Consider the following 24,645-nt stretch of genomic DNA (forward strand, 5'->3'; position numbering starts at 1 on the left):
ACCTTCCAAAGAAACAGGCACCCCCTGGGTTTGCTAGTTAAGGGAACAGGCAGGGAAGCTGGGGAAGTGGCCTCCTTCTCTGCAGCCTCCCAGGGACAGGAAACTTCAGGGGCATCGCTGATAAGAAGAAACATTCCAGGGAAGCGGATCTGGCTCAGCTGATAGAGCGTCTGCCTACCATATAGGAGGTCCAGGGTTCAAACCCAGGGCCTCCTAGCCCGTGTGGTGAGCTGGCCACGCACAGTGCTGCCGTGTGCGAGGAGTGCCATGCCACGCAGGGGTGTCCCCTGCGTAGGGGAGCCCCACGTGCAAGGAGCATGCCCCGTAAGGAGAGCCGCCCTGCATGAAAAAAGCACAGCCTGCCCAGGAGTGGCGCCACACACACGGAGAGCTGACGCAGCAAGATGACACAACAAAAAAGAGACGCAGATTCCCAGAGCTGTCGAGAATGCAAGTGGACACAGGAGAACACCCAGTGAATGGACACAAGAGAGCAGACAAAGGGGGGGATAAATAAGATAGATAGATAGATAGATAGATAGATAGATAGATAGATAGATAGATAGATAGATAGATGAAAAGGAAGAAACATTCCGGTTGACAACCAGGATCTTCAAGAAGAAAGCAGTGCAGCCCTTCCATGTCCCTGCAGTTCCCCAGAAAGCCTTGCTTCTTCACCCAGGGGCAGAGGGCCACCCTCTGATGAGCTACTTCTAGGGCTGAGGCACCACCTAGTGACTGAAACTGAAAATGCTTCCAAAGCAATGCCCTGAGCAATCCCAGGCCAAGAGGCAAACCGTCCTGTCCTTGGCAGGAAAAGGAAACTGAAACAAAAACGACCCGCACTCCAGCCCTTTTCCTGGATCCCCAAATGTCAGTAAAATGCGGCTTTCTAACTACCAGCCTGCTCAAGGACAATACATCTATCCAGTGTATCAGGAAGAAAACAAGAGTTAAAACAGAATTCAGGAGACACCGACCTCTTCCTCTCCAACAGATGGAAAAATTGTCTTCTACAATCTCCTCGCGGGACTGACAACCATCCTGGATACCTGTGGTCCCTATTCAACATCCAGGGGAACTCAGTGTAAGAGGATAGTGGCCAAGAAGGAGCAGGGAAACAAAGGGAAAATGGGGAGGAGGTTCTGTTTCTTGCAGAACGGCTTATGCTGTTGCTGAGCATAAGCAAAAACCCAGAGTAACAGCGGAAAGGGCCGGGGAAGGGTATTACCACCATGTCCCACCCTCCTTGCAGTTTTATAGGTTGGTAATGGACCCCTTTTCCCTCGTTTGCCACATTTTAAGGAGCTGCCCAAGAGGAAAAGGCCAAGCAAGAGTGAGGCGGTTCCCCTGCGGCTGAATGTCAAGCACTTCAACAAGAGACAGGTTTGCAGGTCAAGTGGGTCAGGTCCAAGGCACCCTAATCTAGCTCAGGCACGTGGAGACAGAGAGTTATGAGAAAGGGGTAGAGAGCAGGTGTGGGCTGAAGGTTGAGGTGGAAGTATAGCGTCTAGAATTCTGAGCAATGATCATATTTTGGTGGCAGGTGCAGATGAGGCTGTTAACTGGTGAAGTCAGTTCAGGGTGAGTTAAGAAAAGTCTGCTGCAAGGTCGAGCCCCAGAAAACCAGGCGGCTAACTGGGATGTCCCCATGCCACTTCCAGATGCCTGGGGAGAACTTCAAGCTTTCAGAGGATCAAACAGAAAAGATAGATGCCGACACCTCAGATTTAGGAAACAGCCAAATCAAGTGTCAAACAATGCCAGAGCTGGATGCTGATCCAATGTACACAGACCTGCTCCCAAGTCAAAGTCAGGCTTGCATCATGCTAGGCATGATAGAACCCCCGACCCTGAGAGAGCCAGCATTCATAAGTGTGCTCTGAAAATGAACCTCCAGGTGCTGCTTTCTGTCCCCAGGCTTTACTACATCTGCTCTGCGCCCCAGCCCCTCAAACCCTCTGGTCAAGGGCAAAAGATGGTACTTCTCCTATTTGACCCTCAAGAATTCTTGCCCTTCGAACAGATTTGTGCTGACGTTGCAGTTCACTCCTTCACCTTTCTATTAGTCTCCATATTCAAGTCCCTAAATCTCAGCCTCTCCTGACCCTGTTCTCTCTCTGGCTCTCCTTGGCTCGCTCTTCAAGGTTCGTTCTATCCTTGGGTCAAGCACGGCTTCTTCAGTTATGGTTCTAAGCTGGGATCAGGGCTTGTTCTCACCAGTGGCCATACAGTCTCCACTTTACGTCAAATCCCTGACACAGCTATCATCAGACTGCTGTCCCTTCCTATTGCAAAGGTTCTTCAAAGCCTTGAGTCGCTCCCTAAGCTTTTATAGGCTGGAGGTAACAGCCCTAGATCTTCACTTATTTGTCATACAGAGCTGATTAGTGTCTGTTGATCTCAATGAATGAATGAGCCCTCCTCTGCACACGTTAACAGCACCACCTGCTTATTAATGTTCCTCGTTGTATTTGTCTGCAAGGCTAAGTTGCTGTAAGAAAGAGGCCCTATATTAGTTTCTTCAATTTAAAGTTTATTTCTCTTATGTACAGTTCAGAAAAAGTAGGCACATGTTTTGCTTGACACAGCCATTCAGGGATGCTTCTATTCGATTTCTTCACCATCCTCTAGAGAATTGCCCTAGAGAATCTGCCTAGATTGAATCCGGGCCATAAGCACAGCCACATTTCTGCTCATGGAAAGGGCAAAGGTGTGAAGGCACACCCGTACTGTTCTGTTTTATAAACAGTTTTATTGAACTATAGTCACACTCCATAAAATCCATTTGAAGTGTAAAATCAATGGCTTTCAGCATAATCGGAGTTGTACATTCATCACTACAATCAACTTTAGAACCTTTTCATTACTCCAAAAAGAAAAACCCAGTAGTCAGTGTAACTCAGTGGTTGAGTGCCTGCTTCCAGGGATGAGGTCCTGGGTTCAATCTCTGGTGCCTTCTTAAAAAAAAAAAAAAGCAACACCAAAAGAAAAACCCCATACCCCTCATACTCCCCTATTACTGACACTTAGCCCTGGTGTGTACCTTGGTTACAACTGTTAAACTGCTAACTATAGTCCATAGTATGCATTAGGTGCATGATTCCCATATCCCACCCTTTTATTAGCACCTTGTAAGGCTCATGAAAGAGCATTCCTGTAGCTGTCCTACTAACCACGGTCATCCCCCACAACGAGGTTCACTGACACACGTAATGTTTTCAGAATCAGATTTGGACGTGGCACATGTTTCCACTCACTTTCTATTACCAGAACTTTACCACGTGACCACTAGCCAGGAGGAGGACTGAGAACCGTGGCCCCTGGCTGGGGGCTGCAGGCCCATTACCCCAATTTTCCTATCCGACACCCTCTGAAAATAGAATGACCTTGAGAATCTGTCCCCATTCTTTTACAGCATCAATATATATATCAAACATGCGGAAACAAAAGCAATTTCTACCAAGGAAAGGAGAGAGTCAAGAAACTGTCCTCTGACCAGCGTGATCTGGGAAGGCTTAGTAAGGGTGTGACAGGATCGAGCCAATCTCTAAACTGGAGGAGCACAGAAATGAAGAGGCTCCAGGAGAGAAGACCCAGGCGTAAGGTTAGCACAGAGAGCTGGGCCTGGAGGAGGGTTCATGCAGTATGAAGTGAGGATTAAACCCCAAACAGGCTGCACCAGAGGGGTTCACCCTCGGTGCCAAGAGGAGGAGTTTGGGTTTCACTGGACAGGCAGCAAGAGGCCAACAAAGGTTTCTTCACCAGAGTACCACTGAGCAATAGAATGAAAGCAGTGTGCTAAAGACACTGATTCGGCATTATAACACAAGATGAAACTGAACACAACAAACAAGAGAAGGAGGGGAAGCAGGTCAGCAGGTAATTGTACTGATCAAGTCAGGAGGAATGTGAGGCCTAACTTGTTTGGGAGTCCCTGGGATTTCGAGTTGGGGTGAAAGGTGAGCTGCGCTGAGGTTGACTGAGAAGGGTGGACTGAATGGGAGAGGTTGGAGTTAGGGAAACTAAAAGAAAACCACAAGCTGGAAGAGGCTATAGGTGCAGCAGAGGAGCCCAAAGGGAAGCCCAAAGTGGAGGCAAGACTGACAACACCTGACAAGTGGCTAAAAAGGAGCACTCAAACACAACTCTGAGTTTTCAAGATTTAGCTGCTCAAAAGAGAACAGTGATGCTGAGAAACGAGACATGGTTGTCAGAGTATGAGCTGAGCCTGGGGGAGTGAAAGGAAGTGAAAAGCTCCATTTCAAATACGAAATTTAAATTCCTGGCAGACCCAGGCCCAGATAGAGATGTCTAGAAGCAGTTCAAAACATCAGCCGGAAACTGAGAAGATAAAGCTATGTCTAGCATTAGGCAGGATTTTCAAGTGGTCTGTAGGGAGAGAGACCTGACAGGATAAGAGAACAGGAAATTGCCAAGGAAGACTACAAGGAGGGCGGCTGGCAGAACTGTAGGGAACCCACAGGGTCACTGTAGAAGGAGGAAACTGCAGGGAGAAAAAGAAGACCGCTGAAAAGCTGAAAAAACAGATGCACGCAGCATCCTGCAAGATGAAAAAAGTGATTCTCAACAAGCATCAGCTGTGTCAAAATATATAAACAAATAAAAACTCCAGCATAATGCAGATAAAGGAAAGCTGTTGAATTTGGCTTGTAAGTCATAATCTTCATCCAGGATAGGAGTTTGAGTAAACCGGGAAGGAGAAAAACCAATGGATTAAGCAGTGAGTTAAAAGTTAGGAACAAAACATAGAAAGCTGGGAAAGAAACATAGAAACCAAAGGCAAGAGTAAGTGAAGAATTAATAAAGCAGAAAGTAATGAGTTAGGAAAAAATCTAATAAATAAATGCAAAAGCTGTCTCAAAAAACAAGCTACTAATTTACATAAGAAAAGGATAAAAACACCAATATACATGACAAGAATAAGAAAGAAAACACCACACATAATAAATTACAAGAATCATGGGTCTACTTTGCTCAACTTTACAAAAATTAATTTGAAAATTCAGAAGAAATAAATAATATCTAGGGATATGGAAATTACCTAAAATATCTCCAAATGATATGATTGTATATTTGAAAACCACAAAGAATTGACTGTAAAACTACTGAAATTCAGTAGCAGAGGGAATATGCATATATAACATATATTAACAAAATTAATATCTAGAAATCAATAGCTTTCATATATACAAACAATAGTCAAATATAATGGAAGAAAAGACTCCACTTTCAACATCAACAAAATAAAAAAATACCTGGAATAAACTGAGTAAGAAATGGGCAAAATTTATGGGAATAAAATTTAAACACTACCAAAAGATACAAAATAAGACTTGAACAAATAAAAAGAAATTAATGTATAAAAGTAACATGAACCCAATAAATAAATATATTAGAAGGTTATTTTATTCTTTTCTTTCTTTTTTGTAAGTAGGCAGGCTACTTCTAAAATTCATATGGAGGGGGCGGACTTGGCCCAGTGGTTAGGGCATCTGCCTACCACATGGGAGGCCCAGGGTTCAAACCCCAGGCCTCCTTGACCCATGTGCAGCTGGCCCATGCGCAGTGCTGATGCATGCAAGGAGTGCCCTGCCATGCAGAGGTGTCCCCCGTGTAGGGGAGCCCCATGTGCAAGGAGTGCACCCCGTAAGGAGAGCCACCCAAAGCGAAAGAAATTGCAGCCTGCCCAGGAATGGTGCTGCACACACAGAGAGCTGACACAACAAGATGACGCAACGAAAAGAAACACAGATTCCTGTGCCGCTGACAACAACAGAAGCAGACAAAGAAGACGCAGCAAATAGACACAGAGAACAGACAACCGGGATGAAATGGGGTGGGGGGAAAGAGAAATAAATAAATGAATCTTTAAAAAAAAATAAATAAATAAAATAAATTAAAATTCATATGGAAAAATAAACAAATTAGAATAGCTAGGAAACCCTGGGGAAAGCAAAGCAAAGAGGAGTGACTAGCCCTACCAGATATTAAAAATATGAAGACTCAATAATTCAAATAGTGCTAGTTTGGTACATAAAAAGACTAAAGAAACAGGATAGAAAGTCAAGAAATACACAGAACTATATACAGGAATTTAGATTATAATAAAGGTGCCATCTTAAATGAAAGCAAGAATCATAAACTACTTGATAGTTTTGCCATCTGAACCCAAGATTTAAATATCTAAAAAAATGAAATAATCAAAGTATTAAAGGAAAACACAGGAGAAGTCCATTAAAAATGGCATGAAAAAAAGCCTTTCTCACTCCAGCTCAAGAACTAAAAGCCATCAAGAAAACATGCGCGGAGAGGAGGGTCTGATGCAAGACGAGCTCCTGGAGAATGTCTAAATGCTCACTCTGCCAGAGTGGGTGACACCAAGGGGTAGAATCCCAAGTAGTGAGAGTGGGGGTGGACCCACATCCTGGGGAGGAATAATGCCACCAAATAGAGGGAACTCTATCCCTCGAGAGAAAGGGTGGCTCCCAGGGCGTTGGGGCAGTTGAGCAAATTAGGCCCTGAACACTATTCCATCTATCTCTGGAAGTGGCTCCTCAGGAAACGGAGCTTGGCTGTCACTGTGGGCACCAAGGTGGAAGGGAAAATGGACGTTAAATGTGTGGAACCAAAGTAAATGGGAGGAAAGAGAGGAGTTTCTTGAGAGTACACAAGGACGGATATAAAACATGTAATATTACACCATAACATATAGGAGATGACAGACTGATAATGTAAACCATATTGTAAAACATAGGATAACTAAAAATGTAAAGAATTGTGTATCCTAAAGTATGCACCATAATGTAAGCACAGATATTACCTTGTTAGAAATCTAATATCTCAGACTCTGTACATCACCTTAAGTAAATATGATATGAATAGGGTGTAAGAGTATCGATGTGGAAGGAAAAAGGTTATATGGTGGATGTATGGGAATGCTGTATATTATATATATGCATTGCTGTGGTCTAGGACTCCTATGAAGAAATGCTGAATAATTAGGGGGGGGGGGGGAAAAAGGATAAGATGTGGAATTTTTTCAAGTCAACATTCCTTAAGTTCTATATCTAACTTTATCCAAGTTCTTTATCTATCTGTTAAACCCATCGCTATATGCCATTCCCTAGTAAGGGACCACGACATTATATTGGGCCTCAAATTTCGGGGAGTTCTGGATCACAGAGTGTTTCAACAATGGCAATGGAGAGATACTGGTATGGGATACCAATGACAAGTGATATATGGCTGACAGGGAGCTGTACAGAACATATGTCCAGGGTGCATGGCAATGATTGGATATACTCATAGCGGCAACAATTAAAAACCACAGCAGGGGGAGTACTGGGTTTCTGGCCAGTGGTGCTCTGTCGTGGTCCCCAGGGGAACAGCGACAGTCTCCCAGGTACAGCGGAGGGGACCGGGAGGAAATGAGGGTTCAACAGTGAGCCCCTGATGCTAATGACTATGTTTGTGAGCTGATAAACCTAAAATAAGAACAAGGCATAGAGCAACATTGTGCCTGGGAATTTCCTCCTGTCAGCCTTCATGTTACTCAAATGTGGCCAGTCTCGAAGCCAAACTCAGCATGTAAATGCAATGCCTTCCCTCCAGCGTGGGACATGACACCCGGGGATGAGCCTCCCTGGCAACGAGGGACCACTATCAAATACCAACTGATGATGCAACTGGAAAAGGACCTTATATGGAAGATTCAATGCGGATCAGCAGAATATCCATGTCTACATAAAATAACATGTCTTTAAAATGCTGTTTGACCTAAAGTAAGGGGGAAATGGAAAGGAGAAATGAGTTTATATGGCTACGAGTTTCTAAAAAAGAGTCTGGAGGCTGGCAGAAGGATTGCCCTCATGCACAACTGAGCAGAGTCAGAGAGACAGATAAAGCAGATACAACCCCCAGATATTGGCTCCTATGAAGGCTAAAGAGACCCATGAGAGTTATGGTCATGGCCGATGGGGTTGACTAACAGGGCAGATGGCCCCTCTTTGGAAACGGTGTTTATGTGTGATGAATCTGGACTCAGATGGGATCTCCCTTCATAAGGCTTTCATGCTAATGTGATAGAGGTGCAGTTAACGTTGGGGTTTAAGATAGATTTAGGGGATTTGAATCTCTGGACCGACAATGTGACAACCAGGTCCTGAGCCTCAACAGACTCCAGCACCTACAATCTGATTTATTGGACTTATCACACTCAGCTAAGATGGAGTTGAAGAAGGACAATCACCACACCATGGAGCCTAAAGTGATTACAACCGAAAATGGGAGGATTGCATCCAGCATCCATGTGGAATCTGAGCCTCCTCTTGACATAGAGGTGCAATGGACACTACCAATCCAATGTCCACAAAGAAGAGGTGGCATTGGATTGGGAAAAGTGGACATGGTGGAAGATGGGTGTGGGGAAAGGCAGGAAGAGATGAGAGGTGGAGGCGTCTTTGGGTCATGGAGCTGCCCTGGATGGTGCCTCAGAGGTAATCACCGGACATTGTAAATCCTCACAGGGTCCACTGGATGGAATGGAGGCGAGTATGGACCATGATGTGGACCATTGTCTATGAGGTGCAGAGGTGCCCAAAGATGTACTTACCAAATCCGATGGATATGTCATGATGATGGGAATGAGTGTTGTTGGGGGGGGAGAGGGAGGGGGGGTGGGGATGAATGGGAACTCACATATATATTTTTAATGTAATATTATTACAAAGTCAATAATAAAATAAAATAAAATAAAAATAAAATAAAAAAAAAAGAAAAAAAGAAAACATTCCACCAAATAAAAATAAAAACCTTTGTGCAGGGAGAAAACCTACATAATTTAAAGCCATAAACAAAAGTCAAAAGACAAATGACAAAATGAAGAAATTATTAGCAACTCATTTCACAGAAAGCTCACATCTGTCTTAGTTTGACAGGTCGCTATGTGAAATACCAAGGAAGGGATTGGCTTAAACTATAGGAAATTATTGACTCACCATTTTGAGGCTAGGAGAGTCCGAACTCAAGGCAGCAGCAGATGCTTTCTCCCCAAGGCAAGTAAACACGTTATATTCTGGAGCCGGCTACCCACAATCCTCCGGGCTCCTTAGTTTGAATCCCTGCCTAGTCAGGTGGCCACGCCCTCTCTTTCTCTTCCGGGTTCTGTTAACTTCTGGGTTCTGTTGACTTCCGGCTGCTGGCTCCTTCTCTTTATGGGTTTCCCACTAGCTAGGGGCGCCGTGAAATGGGCCGTTAAATCTTGGTGAATTTATAAGTGGCCTCCTTTGAGAAGTTTGCATTTGTGCTAAATTTTGAAAGATCTGTAGAACTTTACTTAGCACGACGTGAGGGAAGAGTATTCCCATTCGTAAGCGAGGCAGAGAGGTGCGAAAGCCCATGATTTGTCTGAAAAGCACGCAATAATCAGGTGTAGCCGGATCAGGGTCCATCAACTTTAGTATATATTCAGAATCACATAGACGTCTCGTTTACAGTGCAGATTGCCTTGCACGATCGCCAGATATTCTGAGTCAGTAAGTGGGATAGACTGTGTTCCCTAAGCATCACAGATGATTCTGACACACGTGGTCCCAGACCACACTGTGAGAAGTCCTGCCCGGGACACAGGCCGTGTGGAGGGAGGCAGTGGTAGAGGAGAACACCAAAGAGAACCTTGCACGCCATGCGAAGGAGATTCGCCTTTCTTCTATAAGCAATGGGGACTCATGTCTATGTTTTAAAATGGTCCTCTTCTGCATGAAAGGTTTAAAATATTCCAGCCTCTCTTTAAAAAGTGCAGTATTGAGAAGAATCTACATGCTTGCCAGAGTTACTGTAGAAATCATTCTTAGTTCCCTTAATAATTTTATATTTTATTTTGATGTAGAGTTATTTGTTGAAAGAGTAAGCAAGAATGAATTAGGATGACTGCTAGGATACAAGTCACTGTGGCTATAGAATCATGGTGGCTCTGCTCTTTCTCTTCTCATTTGCTTTAAGTAATAAAGGAAGCAGGTGGTAGAAACCAGAATATGAGTCAAATTTTGTCTTTTGTTTTCTTTTAGCAATGCACAGAGACCACACGAGAGGTATTCTATTCGTATGAGCACAGAAATTTCTCAAATTTGACTACATTAGGACACTCTAGAAGCTCTTTAAACACAGATTCCTTCCAGAGTACCAGTTCTCAACCTTTTGTGGTCTCAGGATGCTTTCACTCTTTTTTAAATTATTGAGGCCACCAAAGAGCTTTCTACATATATGTATTGTATTAGAAATTAAAACTAAGAATTTTTAAATATTTATTTACTCATTTAAAATAATAAACCTGCTACATGGTAACATAAATAACATTTTTATGAAAAATAACTAAGTTTCCAAAGCAACAAATTATAATAAGAGCAGCACTGGTTTAATTTGTTTACAAATCTCCTTAATGCCTGGCTTCATAGAAAGAGCTTGATTCTCATACCTGCTCCTTCATTCAATCTGTTGACATATTACAGGTCATGTAGCCTCTAAAAAATTCTGTACATTCATCAGAGAAGAGCAAAAGGCAAATAACTTAATCATTTCATGATCCCTGAACCCTTTTCAGGGACCCCTGAATTCTCTGGGTTCCACTGGTCTGAAATGGAGTTGGGACATCTAATGCACGGCCAGGTTTGAAGACCGCTAGATGACACTTGTTTGAAGCCCTGAAATACCAAGTGTTGTACAAACCCAGCACAACCAAAGGTGTCCAGGAACTAACTCTACTTAGGACTGGGGGATGGAACCAAAATTAGGTTACATAGCAATTGGGAGTAAAGATGAATGAGGGAAATGTCAAAAGTATCTAAAATCCACTTTCTTTAAATGTTGCTCTAGATGAGCTCATGAAATTAGAAAATTTCTTTGAAAATATAGCTACCTGGGTCCTACTTCAAAAGATTCTGAAGTAGTTAGAAGAGAATGGGGTCTGAGCAAAGGTATTTTTAACCAGCTCCACTGTTGATTCTCCCAGGTTCAGGAATCTCTGCTGTCAATTATGCATTTATGCTTTATATGTAATAAACAGGTAATCCAATTTTATTAAAATAACGTCCTTTTTTTTCTATTCCTAAATAAAACATTTTCCTGGAATCTCAATTCCCATAGTCTGTCTATGACAGGTATACTATATACTGTGAAATACAGTCTTCTTCATGCATTCTATTCTTTTAAACTAACTCTAAATTAAGGAGATGGAAAATGCCACTGCTATTCATAAAGCAAATAATGGATTCCTTGTTTTCGTTTTTAAGAGAGTTTGCTCCTCATAGAAACTTACTGTTACCAAATAAAAATCTTCTTAGGGAGGAAAAATGTGCCGTCATATATAATCTACATTGGGAATGCAAATTGTAGAGAAACAGACACCAAAGGATTTGCATTTAATCAAATCTAAAGCAAGTCATTTCAGAAGCATCACTGCCATGCACAGAAACCTTTCCCATCAGTATCAGACTAAGTCTTTCCAGGATTCCAGGATCCACTTACAAGAGTATATACACTATTTGCCAGAAATCCTACATTGCTGTTAAGAAGGAAATTCATCAGAAGCATCCAGAATGGAAAGTGGTAAGTTAATGGTGAATTTTTTTTAAAAATTAATAATCCTCATGTTTATTTGTGACATTCACAGAGTCATAACATAAAACAAAGGAAAAGAAATATCAATGACTCTGGCTAGAATATACTATGTATGATATTAAAACATTACACAAACTCCCTGGAATTCTTGGTAACATTTTTTAAAATTCTAGTCATATTTAATTACTCATTGCTTGGTTTTCTTTTGCTGCTTATAGTTCAGGAAGTTATTATTCTGAAAGATCAATTCAGCTGAACATTATTTTCACAATATGAGAACTTCGGTATTAAAGTAGTCTTTTGCAACATTCTGAAATTTTATTTTAAATGTAAAAACTTCCGGTAAATCCTCAACAATAAAGAAAGTGCAGGGGAAGAATCCACATTTATGTAGAATTTGAAATGTCTTTCAATCCTGTATCTTGCTTTAGGCTCTTAAGGCTAAGGATGAAGGAACTTCCACTTACAGGTGATAAGGAAGAATCTGAACTGTTACTTCAAGAATTCCAACTATATCTAGGTCTTCCCAGGGTTGGTCATCCTGAGGACACAAAATCCACCCCTTCATTTGAGTTTTAAAAGTCAGCATTTTAAATGTTAATCATAACAAGTGGACACAGAACAACACACAGCGAAGGGACACAGAGAGCAAACAACTGGCGGGGGTGGGGGAAAGGGGAGAGAAATAAATAAAATCTTTAAAATAATAATAAATGTTAATAATAATCACAGAAAAAAAAAGATGTCAAAAATGCCTCTAAAGTACAGTTGAAAGAAAAAGTAATATTTTGTTAACTGCCACAGGTCAAGTCTGATCACAAAAGATAAGAAACTAGCCAGGCCTCAAATTGATTTTCGACAGCAGCTCTAAGTAGGAGGCTTTGGGATCCAGTCAGGAGGTTTCAAAGTTCTGGAAGTGGGGGTGGGAGATATTGGGGAAAATGTATGGACACCGATGGAGGAGCCAAACCAAAGCTTCTACAAAATGTTAAAATGCTAACTAATTTCGCCTCATGTCTTTAAAAGTCTAAAAAGGTTTCACAAGTATTACACATGGTCCTCTGCGTAAATAGTATTTTGAACATTGCGAGATAAGTTGCTGAATTTGGAAGTTAGTATATTGCCTTTCCTTGTTTGCTCCTGGAGATTTCCCACAGTCAAACTGACAGGAGATCATCTCCCGGATCGGAAGTGGAGCCTCTTATGAGCATCTAGTGGGTATAGAGCCAGTGCTATTATTTCCTGCGTGAGCCTCTCCACTCCTGCCTGTCACTCTGATGGCCAGGGAGGCAGGCTGAGCTGGGGACAGAGGAGCCAGGAGAGAGACGCCCACAGAGCTGGGGCTGACGCGGGACCAGATGGTGGGTCAAGCACTATGTCACCACTGCAGGTTCAAGACCTCCTTCTTGACACTTCCTTGACAGGCAGGGAAGTGGAACAGAGAAGCAGGGCACCAGTAACCCATGTCACGTGGGACTCTAATTCCGAGAGATGTTGTCTAATATCGTAGTTTTGCCAACATCTAGTCATGTGATTCAAAATATAAATTCTTCTCTTCTAAAGTTGTAGGATATTTTGGTTCTTTTTTAACTTTAAACTATCTCGTTTAGACCATCTTTCCTTACCTTATGTAACAAGCACCTGCCTAGGGACTCTGAAATTTAAAAGCAAGAAAATGTATTCTACAGAATGTCCTCAAAAATAGTTAAAAATGGAGGTGTTTCAAGAACCATAAATATATTTGCTATTTAATAACGAAAAACAGCTTGGGAATCACATACATTTTGAAAAAATAAATCAATTTCAGAATATAGGAGTTGGATCTGATGGCCAAAGAGTTTAATTTTCAAAAACAGCGTTTAAGTAACAGCACCACTGAATCTACCATGAGCCAAATTCTTCATCGAAATAGATGGGAAAGGGAAGGACGCGGCTGTGACAATTTGCTGCATATACATAATCACAATACTATAGTGCAAAAGGTTTTTCATCCAATCCTAAAGGATAACTTCATTCCTGTTAACAAATTTGCTTCTGCTTTCTCCCTGGAAACACATGCCTTTGTTTTCTCAACAACTGATCTGAATGCAAGTTTGTATCTAGAGTATTTGAATAAAAACTCTTAAGCATCTCCTGGTTTATGCAGGTGTGGAGTCTTTAAATAGACACAATACACAGGAGGGGGAACGTTTTGGAAAAGGAGAACTGGCAACATTTTTTTAAACCCCTCCTCAGTAAAAGGAGAGTGTTGTAGGTTAAGGACCTTCCCGAATTTTCAAAAACAAGAATGCTCCAGGTGATATTTTAAAGAATTTATACTAGGTGTCATTGTTTGATTCATATTTATTTTATAATTCACCCTTTGTACTGTTCTAAAATGTAGGCATTTACAATTCTGCAGCCCTGCCAGTGGGGAACGGGCTTGTCCCCACTGCCTGTTTTCTAACAACCCATTCTCTCATGAAGGCCCCAGCAAACCCTTTCATTCCCACCTCTTATGAAACTGCCCTTTCCCATGTGCTAAAGACCTTCACGTTTCCAAACCCTGCCATCTTTATCAGCCTTCAAGCTGCTCGACTTCTCTAAGGCATTCCGTTTCCTCCACAAATATTCCACCTCAACTCAACATGTTCAAATCTGAGCTTTCCCTTCTCCACCAAAACCGACTCATTTCCCTGCCTTCTTGATTTCTCTTCTTAATCACGGTATTCTGTGTGTATGTGTATGTGTGTCATCGTTTCCACTGTTTCTAGCTAGCCTCTGTTCTAAGTTTGCTCATCCTTTCTTGCTTCCACATATTCTTCCCATCCTAGGATCTACTTTCAAACTAATCTTTTAAAGTTGTTCTTTTATCACAAAACTCACGTTTGAAAATTGTATAGGGGTTTTCATCGCCTGTAACATAAAGTGTACATTTTACAGCCTGATTTTCAAATCTTCAAATTTCCAAAATTCTCAACAGGAAAAGCAAAAGATGCTTTCAACAAACATTTTTATTGAGCACCTACTATGTGCCAGGCACTGGAATTTGGGATGTATCCATGAGTAAAAATCCCCACCACTCAAAGCTTACATTCTAGCAAGGGGCAGACTTAAGATAATAAACTTAAGAAACAAGTAAAGTATTAAAAAGTGAGAAGTGCTGCAGAGGAAGAAAAGGAGAGCAGGGTACCAGGTTTCAGAATATTTCATGGGGGAAGTTGGAATTTTAAATACATTCTCATTGAGAAGACTTGAAGTCAACAGTCAAGACTTGAAGGAGACAAGGGCATTTAGCCCTGTGGATAACTGGGGGAAGAATATTCCAGATAGAAGAGACAGTGAGTGTAAAGGCCCTAAGGCAGAAGTGTGCTTGGTGCACTTCAGGGACTGGCTGGAGTGCAGTGGGCAGGGGATCAGAAGAGGCAGGGAACAAGGTCATGCAAGGTCATGTAGAGCCATTGCAGGAACTTTGGATTTTATTCTGTGTGAAGATGGGTGCCATCAAAAGGTTTTGAGGAAAGGAGTGACATGGTTAGACTTTCTTTTGTAAAACATCACTCTAGCTGCTCTGTTGAGAACAGACTTGGGGGTGGGAGGCACGCAGTTAGAGAGAGGTGCCAAGGGTGGAAGCAGGGAGGTCAATTAGAAGGCAGATCTGGGAAGCAGATTTGGTTCAATAGATAGAGCATCCGCCTGCCACATGGGAGGTCCAGGGTTCAAACCCAGGGCCTCCTGATTCACGTGGTGAGCTGGCCCATGCACAGTGCTGATGCACGCAAGGAGTGCCCTACCACACAGGGGTGTCCTCCTTTTAGGGGAGTCCCACACACAAGGAGCACGCCCCATACAGAGAGCCGCCCCACACGAAAAAAGTACAGCCTGCCCAGGAGTGGCACTGCACACACGGAGAGCTGACGCAGCAAGATGACACAACAAAAAAAGACACAGATTCCTGGTGCCGCTGACAAGAATACAAGTCAACACAGAAGAACACACAGCAAATGGACACAGAGAGCAGACAATGGGGGGTGAGGGAGGGGAAATAAATAAATAAATAATGAAAATAATTAAAAGAAGAAGGCAGACCTAATCCACACAGAGTTGCAGAGATCTACACGAGGGATGAGAGCTTGAGCCTGATGGGAGCAATGGAGGTGGACAAAGGTCAGCAGGTGCTGGATCTCTCTTGTAGGCCCTCCATCAGGAATTCCTAAAGGATTGGGATGTGAAGTGTGTGAGGAAAAGAAATGTCAAGGAGGACTGTACAGCTTTGGGCCTGAGCAACCATAAGGATGGAGGAGCCATCCACTGAAATGGGGAAAGTTTCAGAGAAAGCAAATATCAAAGTGGAGTTCAGTTTTGGACACCTGAAGTCTGAGATGCCCATCAGTCATAGCCAAGTCTATCGTCTGGGACGGATCTGGGCTAGGGATATCCATTTGAATTTCATCTAACATGCAGATGGCATGTAAGTCCAGTAACTCCAGTTCTTTCCCATTCCACGCGTCTTGCTCCTTCCATGATGCCATGCCTGCCACAAAACCTTCCGCTCTCCTCCTGCCCACACCTTTCCTGGTCTGGCAAAGTCCCATGCCTTCCCACAAGCATCCATCAACAATGTCAAACTGTCTTCGTCCTCCTCCCCTATTGTTTCACATGTAAAGGTCTTCATTTGCTCATTAAGAATCTCTTTGAGTACATCTGCTATTTTTTAACTTATTTGGTATGCTCTGTGGCATACAGCCCCACCCTTTACACTAAGTCAGTGCCAACTGGTACATTAAGGCTGTTTTATGATAAAACTGCAAAAATTTTGATCTGGTGAGTTGCCAGCTCATGAACTTTATTCCTCTATTAATCAGTGTGTGGTTATTTGTTAAACTTACTGAGAATGGATGGATTTCGCCTAGCCTCTCTGGCATTTCCATAGAGCATAAATCGATAATTTGATCAAAATCACCAATGCAAAAGCCCTTCAGGAAAAAGTGAAGCCAGGACTGTGTGCAGACTTGCAGAGGATCCAGCCTGCACTCCACCCACCTCCACCCCACCCCACCCTCGCAGAACTAAATCCACACCCACCGTGGGTCGGCCTCATGTTCCCCCCTCCTGCTCAGCCAGCACTGCCTCCGCCAGGGGTGGCCCCACCGCCACAGTAACCTTATAAAAGCCTTACTCTCTCTGTAGATAGGGCGACAGTTCTCAAACTTGAGCATGCATCAGAGTCACCTGCAGGGCTCCCTAAAGCGCCATCTGCTGGGCCTCACCCCTGGGGTTTCTGATTCCTGGGTCTGGATAGGGCCTGAGACTGCCCTTCCAACAAGTTCCTTGTTGGTGCTGATGCTGCATCACCTTGGGGACCCACCTAGAGGCTCCCTGGTGTGTATTCTCACTGTGACTTGTCTGTCTGCCTTGTTCTGATTTGAGTCTGCTCCATGCTCCTCAGGGCTCAGAAGAGCTGTCGCTGGTCACACCACCTCCAGTCTCAGAAGTTACGGGCTAACTCATGCCCTTAATCACAATTTCTTTCTTCCTCTTTAAATACCTGGTCCCATTGATTGTCTTCTTTTTTTTTTTTTTTTTTAGATTTATTTTTTATTTATTTCTCTCCCCTTCCCCCTGGCCCCAGTTGTCTGTCCTCTGTGTCTATTTGCTGCGTGTTCTTCTTTGTCCGCTTCTGTTGTCAGTGGCACAGGACTCTGTGTTTCTTTTTGTTGCATCATCTTGTTGTGTCAGCTTTCCATGTGTGCGGAGCCATTCCTGGACAGGCTGCACTTCCTTTCACGCTGGGCGGCTCTCCATATGGGGTGCACTCCTTGCACGTAGGGCTCCCCTACACAGGGGACACCCCTGCGTAGCACGGCACTCCTTGCATGCATCAGCACTGCGCATGGGCCAGCTCCACACGGGTCAGGGAGGCCCGGGGTTTGAACCGTGGACCTCCCATGTGGTAGATGGACGCCCTAACCATTGAGCCAAGTCCACTTCCCCCACCTTTCCTTCAAAACTATCCCTCTGCGCTGTTAAAATGTCTTCAATTCTCTCCCACCCATAAAAACATAAATAGCTATAAAAGTATAAACAAACCTCACTTTGACCTTGTATTTATCTGTCTTTATCATCCAATCTCTTGTTTCCCTTTCTCATTCAAACTTCTAGAAATAGTCTCCCAGTCTCCACTCTCCCTTGCCATTATCTGACTCTAGCCACAGCATACTTCTGAAGTTGTTCTAGCTAAAATGAACACCAACCACTTAAAAGAGAGCAATGGTTGCTTTTCTGTCCTTGTCTTCCTGGAGCCTTCAGCTGCATCTACTACTTTCCTTTATGCTTCTTCCTTAAGGTCTCTTCCCCTGAATTCTGAGATGCTTTATTCCCCCAGTCTTCCTAGTTCTCCATCCACTCCTTTCCTATCTCCTCCATGGGATTCTCTCCTCCTCTTCTGACGACCCTTCAAGTAGGAATGTTCCCAGGTTCCAATCTTTAGCCATTTTGCCCAGATCTTCCCAACCAGTGTGGCCAGAATTGGCATTATATATGTTCCCAAGATATTGATCTTCTCAGTCCTTGGCACTAGGCTCATCTGTTTATCCCAGTGTTCCAGACACATATCATTGTATTCTACATGATGTGTCATAATGTGATTCCATCCTCCAAAAACTATCCCGAGAGATTCCATCCTCTTTCCAGTTTTCATTGACATCAAGATCATGCGGACTCTGAAATGTATATATGCAGACTAATCCCAAGATGGCAACTTGAGAATCATCCTTGAATCTTCCTTCTTTTTCACTGCCCTCATCTAAGTAATTTTCAGATCTCTTTGCTCCTTGCTTTCCCATGCACCACTACTCACCTTACATTATCTCTTGTCTGAGTTATTCTATAATCCTGTGGACTGATCTCCCTGTGGCCTTGTTATTCTAAAATCCATCTTCCCCATAGCTGCTCCAAAAGTCTATCTAAAATGCAAATCTAGCCACACCACTTCCTTGCTTACAAGCCTGCAGTGGCTCACTGTCAACAAGATAAAGTCCAAACTGCTTCTGCTCACAAGAATTTTCACTATTGACCCCTACTTGTTTCCACAGCCTCACCTCCTGCCACTTCCTCCTCTAGGTACCTCTTTCTGTCCTGGCCCCCAGGCTTTTTCTCTATTTCTGGCATGTTCTTGTCCATTTTGCCATCACCCCTTACCTCTTCCTTTAAGCCTCAGCTTAGGTATCCCCTTGCCATCCCTGACTTCTTCCCCACCCCATTCTGTCTTTCTCTGAATATCCTGTGTCATTGCACTTACCACATTTGCATTATAATCATTTTTAAGGATTTTTCTCACTCACTAGATAGCATGTTCTTTTGTATCCCCAGGTCTGGCACGTAAAAAATGATCAATAAGTAACTGATGAATAAATGGAGCCTTAGGCTTTTCCAAACACAAGGTATGGCAGGCAATTCTGGGAGCAACCCTTGGAACAAACACAGGAGAGAAAACAAGGAGAACACTTTGGAACAAACATAAGGACATTAAGTCCTCAATCTGAGGCCGATTTGAAAGGAATACTTCAAGCCTCTAATTAAAAGATACATAGACTAAGTCCTGTCAAAATTAATCCCATTCAGAAGCCTGTGTTTTCCTGAACTCTAGTTCCATGTGGTTATTTGAGTTATATAATACATTGTCTTGGATCCTAGATTTACTTTTCTTCTTTCCTTTTGTATAAAACTTGGTCATTTTCAAAGCAGTTTCGTATGGATATCTTATTTTTTTTCCTTGAACTCTGAAGTCATCTAAGAAGAGATTATCATACTCATTTTACAGACGAAAAAAAACGGGGCTGAGAGATTGGGAATTTCCGCAGTCGGTGGCTGACACGTGACCCCTAGATCAGTCTCTGTTATCCTACACGCCATCAGCCCCTGGCTATAGTTTTGGTTTCTTCCTTTCTCCCTTCCTTTCCTTTTGTAATACGATTTGACTCATAAATCAGTTAGATCCTAGACCACCTATAAGTGCAACCAGATGAGAGAATACTTTGGGTCATGTGACTGATAGACACATATTTTAGTATATTCTACCACACACACCAGATGCTGAATTCAGAGCCAGCTGAAATCGGTGGAAAATCAGCAACATCTCAGCTGAAATGAATTGAAGCGACCTGGCCTAAGGAGAGTGACAATTTCAGAGTTAGAGGATACTTCAGAATTCTTCTAGTTCAAGTCGGTGCTTAAATATCCTAGTATACTCCAAACATAAAGGTCCTATCTTTGACAGTCCCCAGTGACAAGGAATTCATGATCTCTAGAAGCAGGGTTGCCTGTTTCAGAACCTCACATAAAGCTTTTCTTGGTAGTTGGTTATCTCTGTAATTTCCTCCTGGTGAAAGTAGCAGCATTTTCTGGTCATTAGCGCTATAGCTTGACCTGAGTATGGATCCCAACTCTATTGTTTATTATCGACTGTGACACCTTACCCAATTACTTAGCCCAGACCTCAGTTTCCTCATCAGTAAAATGGATTAAATTAAATAATGCATATAAATTGCCCAGCACTGTAGTATCTTCAGTAAGTGCATGTAATAAGTACTCGATAAATGTGTTGAATGAATAAATGGCTCTTTCCTTATACCTGGGGTGGCTAGTGATTCTCATGTTGAATCGCTATATTTTACAAAATAAACAAAACAACATTTATCTAGTGCAATAAACAGAAAAAAAAATGGCTTTCTTCTTAGGAACAGAATCTTAAAATAGTCCAGTTGACCTGCTCACATCAGGTACAAATATAACAGCAGAAGAAATACTCTCACACTGTAACCTGAAATGTACAAATCGAACTTCTGCATCATGTATTAAGTAGTCTAATTTCAAGCTGCCCCCAGTCCTTTATCTTGTGATTAAGGTATAAATTATAACTCTTGCTGATGTTAAACCTTGGGAAGTCAAACTAATGAAAAGAGGTCACCAGGTCAGCAAAGAGTCTGGATATTGTGTACCTAGAGGAATCACTGAAGAACCCAGTAATTCCTTGCCTGGGAAAGGCAAAGAAAAGAAAACTACCTTCACATGTTTGATAAAACGTTGTGTGGAAAATGGAATATATTCAGTCTTGGTTTCCTGGCTGCTATGACAAATACCACACAATGGGTTTGTTTAACAATAGGAATTTACTGGCTCATGGTTTCAGAGGCTTCTTGCGTCCTTCGGAGGCCGGCTGGCCTGCAATCCTGGTGTTCCTTGGCTTTTCCATTACATGGCAATGTCCTCCCCTTCTTCCGGGTTCCTTAGACTTCCGGGTTCCTTTGACTTCCAGGTTCCTCCAACTGTCTGGCTTCCAGCTCCTCTGTGTGGCCTTCTCACCCTATGCCTGAATTTTGCCTGTTGATAAAGGACGCCAGCATTCTGGATTAAAGCCAACCTCACTCAGTTGGAGCACACCTTAACTAAAATTAAGACCAAGAGCATATCTAAATTTGGGGTATATAACTCAAGTCACCACAGACCCATGCAGTGCTTCTTCTCAAAGCAAACGCACAATCAAGTGGAAATTACAAGGGATATCTTTAGACTTGAAATAAGAAAGAACCAAAAACTCTAGAATAACCAGTAAAGACAGAGGCAGCCTCTCAAGAAAGTGGGTTTCTTTCACTTAAGCAGAGCTTGGATGGGTTTCTATCAAGGACTGGGAGATAGAACCAATATCCTCTGTTAAAGACACTTTAAACTCAAGAATTCTATCACTCTTATGAGAAAATACCATCACCATAACCACTCCTTCAGTATGTCCCTCAGGGGCTCATCTCTACTCCAACTGCTCCTGGTTGTTAACTCTTCTATTTCTTTAAGTCCCAGGAGACTTCAGCAAACGAGTGTATCAAGGTGTGAGAGTGAAGCACACAGTCAAGGATCTACTGGCAGAAAAACGATCCAGGCAGACAAATAATTCAAGATTTAATGTAAGTCCCAATTGAATACAGTCTGAAGTGTTTGGAGCTTTAAATTCTCTATTACGGTTAATTATCTCCATTCCCCTTACCTGCTCACCAACCTCCCATCCCTCAGGTCTGATATTCTCAGTAGCAAAGCCCTCCTTTAACTGGAGGATGGATAATCTTGCCCTGCCGAGCAAACCCACTTGGTACTTCCTGTTTCTCCCTGAGTGGTGCCAATGTTTGTACTTTAATTACTTCTCTCCTCCACTGCCCCTCCTGCTGGTCTATGTTTACGCTGGTTTTCATATCCTTTTTGGAAGGGTTTTGTTTTGTTTTGTTTTACTCTCTATTTGTATACTATTGATTTTATGCCTCTGGAAATGGAATTTGCGTTTCCTCACATAAATCAGTCAGTAACTGCTAGCTCACCTCCTTACTGAGGAGCCTTTGGGGAGGGAAGAGCCGGAGACCCTGGGTGAATCATTTTATTGCTGTGGCCCCACCAAGAAATGAGTCAATCGAAATTATCTCGGGGGTCCCTTCCAACTAGAAAAGCATCTCACTATTTTTGGTAATATGACAGGTCTATGAAGGTACGAGCAGGCATTCCATTGGTGTGATGTGATGACATAGCTTGACTTTTTCATTTTCACCCTAGTAACGATTATCAATGACTTACTTTAGTTGGTGGAATAATTCTGACCTTCAGGCAGAGTTTATTCTAAATCAGATATGGAGGCAATTTAGAAAAATCCTCTCTGAAATGCACAAAATCAGATTTTAACAATCCTAGTAGGAGATGACTTAAGTCCACAGCCTCTAGCTGCCATTTATGCCTTTATACGTAGCTCCTCTCTGTGCCTAAAATATTTAAGTAGCTGCACCTAGATCTCCAAAATTGATTCTAGATTGGAAATGGCCTTTGGCTATCAAGATCAGTAGATAACCATCTATTCCATTAGGTAAAATATAACAAATGCCAGGCATCTACTGGGCATCTTCTGGGTTCAGGTCATGAAAGCAGATGTCCAGGATTAAATGAGGCAACCCCAGCACAGGGGTTGGCAGGCACAGGTCCTGCTTCCTCCCACTTGTCTGCAGAGAACCTCAGCATCATGCTCAACACTCAAAACAAGCTTCGGGGGCACATTTCAAGTGCAACAACTCCTGATTCAGCTTCTTGCCATTCAAGAGCACTTTGTTGCATGTTTTCTGCCTTCCTTTCTTTTAAGCAAATATTTCTCTTCTAGCTCAACAAATGTAGTTTAGTTGATGCAGAGATCTAAATAACTGGCTCCTTGTCAGTCCCTAGTACAGCACGTCTTGTAGCCCCTACTCAGGGTCAACTGGAATGTGTGCTAAAATATCAGTACAGACCTAGTCTCTTAGGAAGAGAGAGCATAAAGGCTTCTCTAGATGAACCTCAGCTTTAAACGGAGGTACTATGAATTGCAGGCTACAACCATGGCTACCAGAGGAGAGCGCTCCCTTATATGGCAAAAGATGTGATTACGTTAATGATCTAGAGAGGCAGCATTTATTCTGGATTATCTGGGTGGGATTTGAATGCAATCACATGTATCCTTATACGAGAGAGGTGGAGGGAGTATTGAGAGAGGAACATACAGAGGAGAAGACATACAAAAGAGAAGGAAGCAGTGTGACCACTGAGGCAGAGATTGGAGGGGCACAGCCGCAAGCCAAGAAATGCCAGCAGCACCAGAGCTGGCAGCAGCAAGGGAGGGCTTTCCCTCAAGCCTCTGGAGGGGTATGCCCAGCCGACACCTTGATTGTAAACTTGTGGCCTCCAGACCTGTGTGAGAAGGTATTTTGGTTGTTTTAAGTCACCCCGTTAGTAGCAATTTGTTACAGCAGCTCTAAGAAATGAATGCATGTTTATTCCAAAAACTATGTCTTCTTGGATAAGGACCCTCTGGGAAGTATCTGTTCCATGACCAAATTACTGGATTACTCTTTGTGACACTTTGCTGTTTACACAGGGCTGTGCTGATCCATATTTGCCACAATTTCTCTGAAGAATATCCATTTCTGATACTATGAAATGTTTTTTGCATCTTTGCAGTAGGAATCAAAGAAAAAAGAATCCCTTGCTTCAAGAGACTTTCACCAAAGGCTGGAAATTAAAACCACTTCTATCATTTTAGCTATAATTATGTAGTATTGTGTATATCTGTTTTTTAAAATGGCTTTTCTTTTTCTCAAAATTTTCTGTGTCATCCTTCACTACACTATCAGATCTTTTACCAGAATGTTTAAAAATATGAGCCATTCACCATCATCTAGTAGCAAAAATTAGAGAATTAGACTTTTGAGGTTGGCTTATGCTGCACTCTTTTCAATTACTCTATTTCAATTGAGTTCATAAAAGTTAATCACTGGAAGTTTTTAATAACATCACAAAATTCAGTGAACTCTGTTATCCACAGTGAAAAGAGAAAGCTGTAAGCGTAATGACATATTTTTGGGGGAGAAGGGGGGGTTTCTTTTGAAATTCAGTGAAGAATTTGCAGGCTCTTGAGCTCTCTAATCAAGTTTTTCTTAGGCTATCATAAAGATTCATTTTAAATCATTGAATATACAACAGCTGCCATGAGGGGAAAATTCTAAAACTTGCAGAGTGGGAAGTGGAAATCAGTTTGGAATTAAAATCGGGGGGTAGAATAAGGGAGTGCATTGCATTATGGAGGAGAAAAAGAATGGACCTGGGAATCAGGATTTGATGTTAAATCTATTGTATTTGTTTGTGGATACACTAATAATTGTCCTGCTCTCCTCATTCATTGAAATGCTATAGTGAGAAACAATAAGGAAATAGATAGGAAAAATTTTTTTCAGTTAAGATCCTATATAAAACATGAAGAAAAATAAGTGAAGATTTCTGGTTCTGTTTTTGGAAGTTCCAAATGGAGATAAATATTGGGGAGAAATATTCCAAGTGAGAAATATATATGCATTATATCAGCTTTGAATTTACACACTCACACATACACATACACACACATATTATACATATACAGGCAAACATGTAACTATTTCCACATTGGCATGATTCTTTTGTGCCAACCTCAATTGT

General features: G+C 42.3%; 1 protein-coding gene and 1 long non-coding RNA gene across 3 annotated transcripts in view; one reads left to right on the forward strand and one right to left on the reverse strand.

Moving 5' to 3' along the window:
* Positions 1–24,645, reverse strand: part of LOC131276245 (uncharacterized) — a 106,233-nt gene that overhangs the window by 57,597 nt on the left and 23,991 nt on the right. The window contains exon 1 of one of the 2 annotated variants that reach the window (XR_009183744.1): positions 9,021–9,068. The exons of the other annotated variant lie outside the window; for it this stretch is intronic. This is a non-coding gene — a long non-coding RNA (uncharacterized lncRNA). Of the gene's footprint in view, positions 1–9,020; positions 9,069–24,645 lie in introns of those variants that run through there. 2 annotated transcript variants of the gene reach the window in all.
* The window catches only part of POU2AF2 (POU class 2 homeobox associating factor 2), a 37,216-nt gene continuing 24,186 nt past the window's right edge, over positions 11,616–24,645 (forward strand). The window contains exons 1-2 of the mRNA XM_004481118.4: positions 11,616–11,625; positions 21,466–21,575. Coding sequence (XP_004481175.2) covers positions 11,616–11,625; positions 21,466–21,575 — 120 coding nt within the window. The remainder of the gene's footprint in view (positions 11,626–21,465; positions 21,576–24,645) is intronic.

This window comes from Dasypus novemcinctus, chromosome 27 (assembly GCF_030445035.2).
Source record: "Dasypus novemcinctus isolate mDasNov1 chromosome 27, mDasNov1.1.hap2, whole genome shotgun sequence".
In the NCBI taxonomy this organism is placed as follows: domain Eukaryota; kingdom Metazoa; phylum Chordata; class Mammalia; order Cingulata; family Dasypodidae; genus Dasypus; species Dasypus novemcinctus.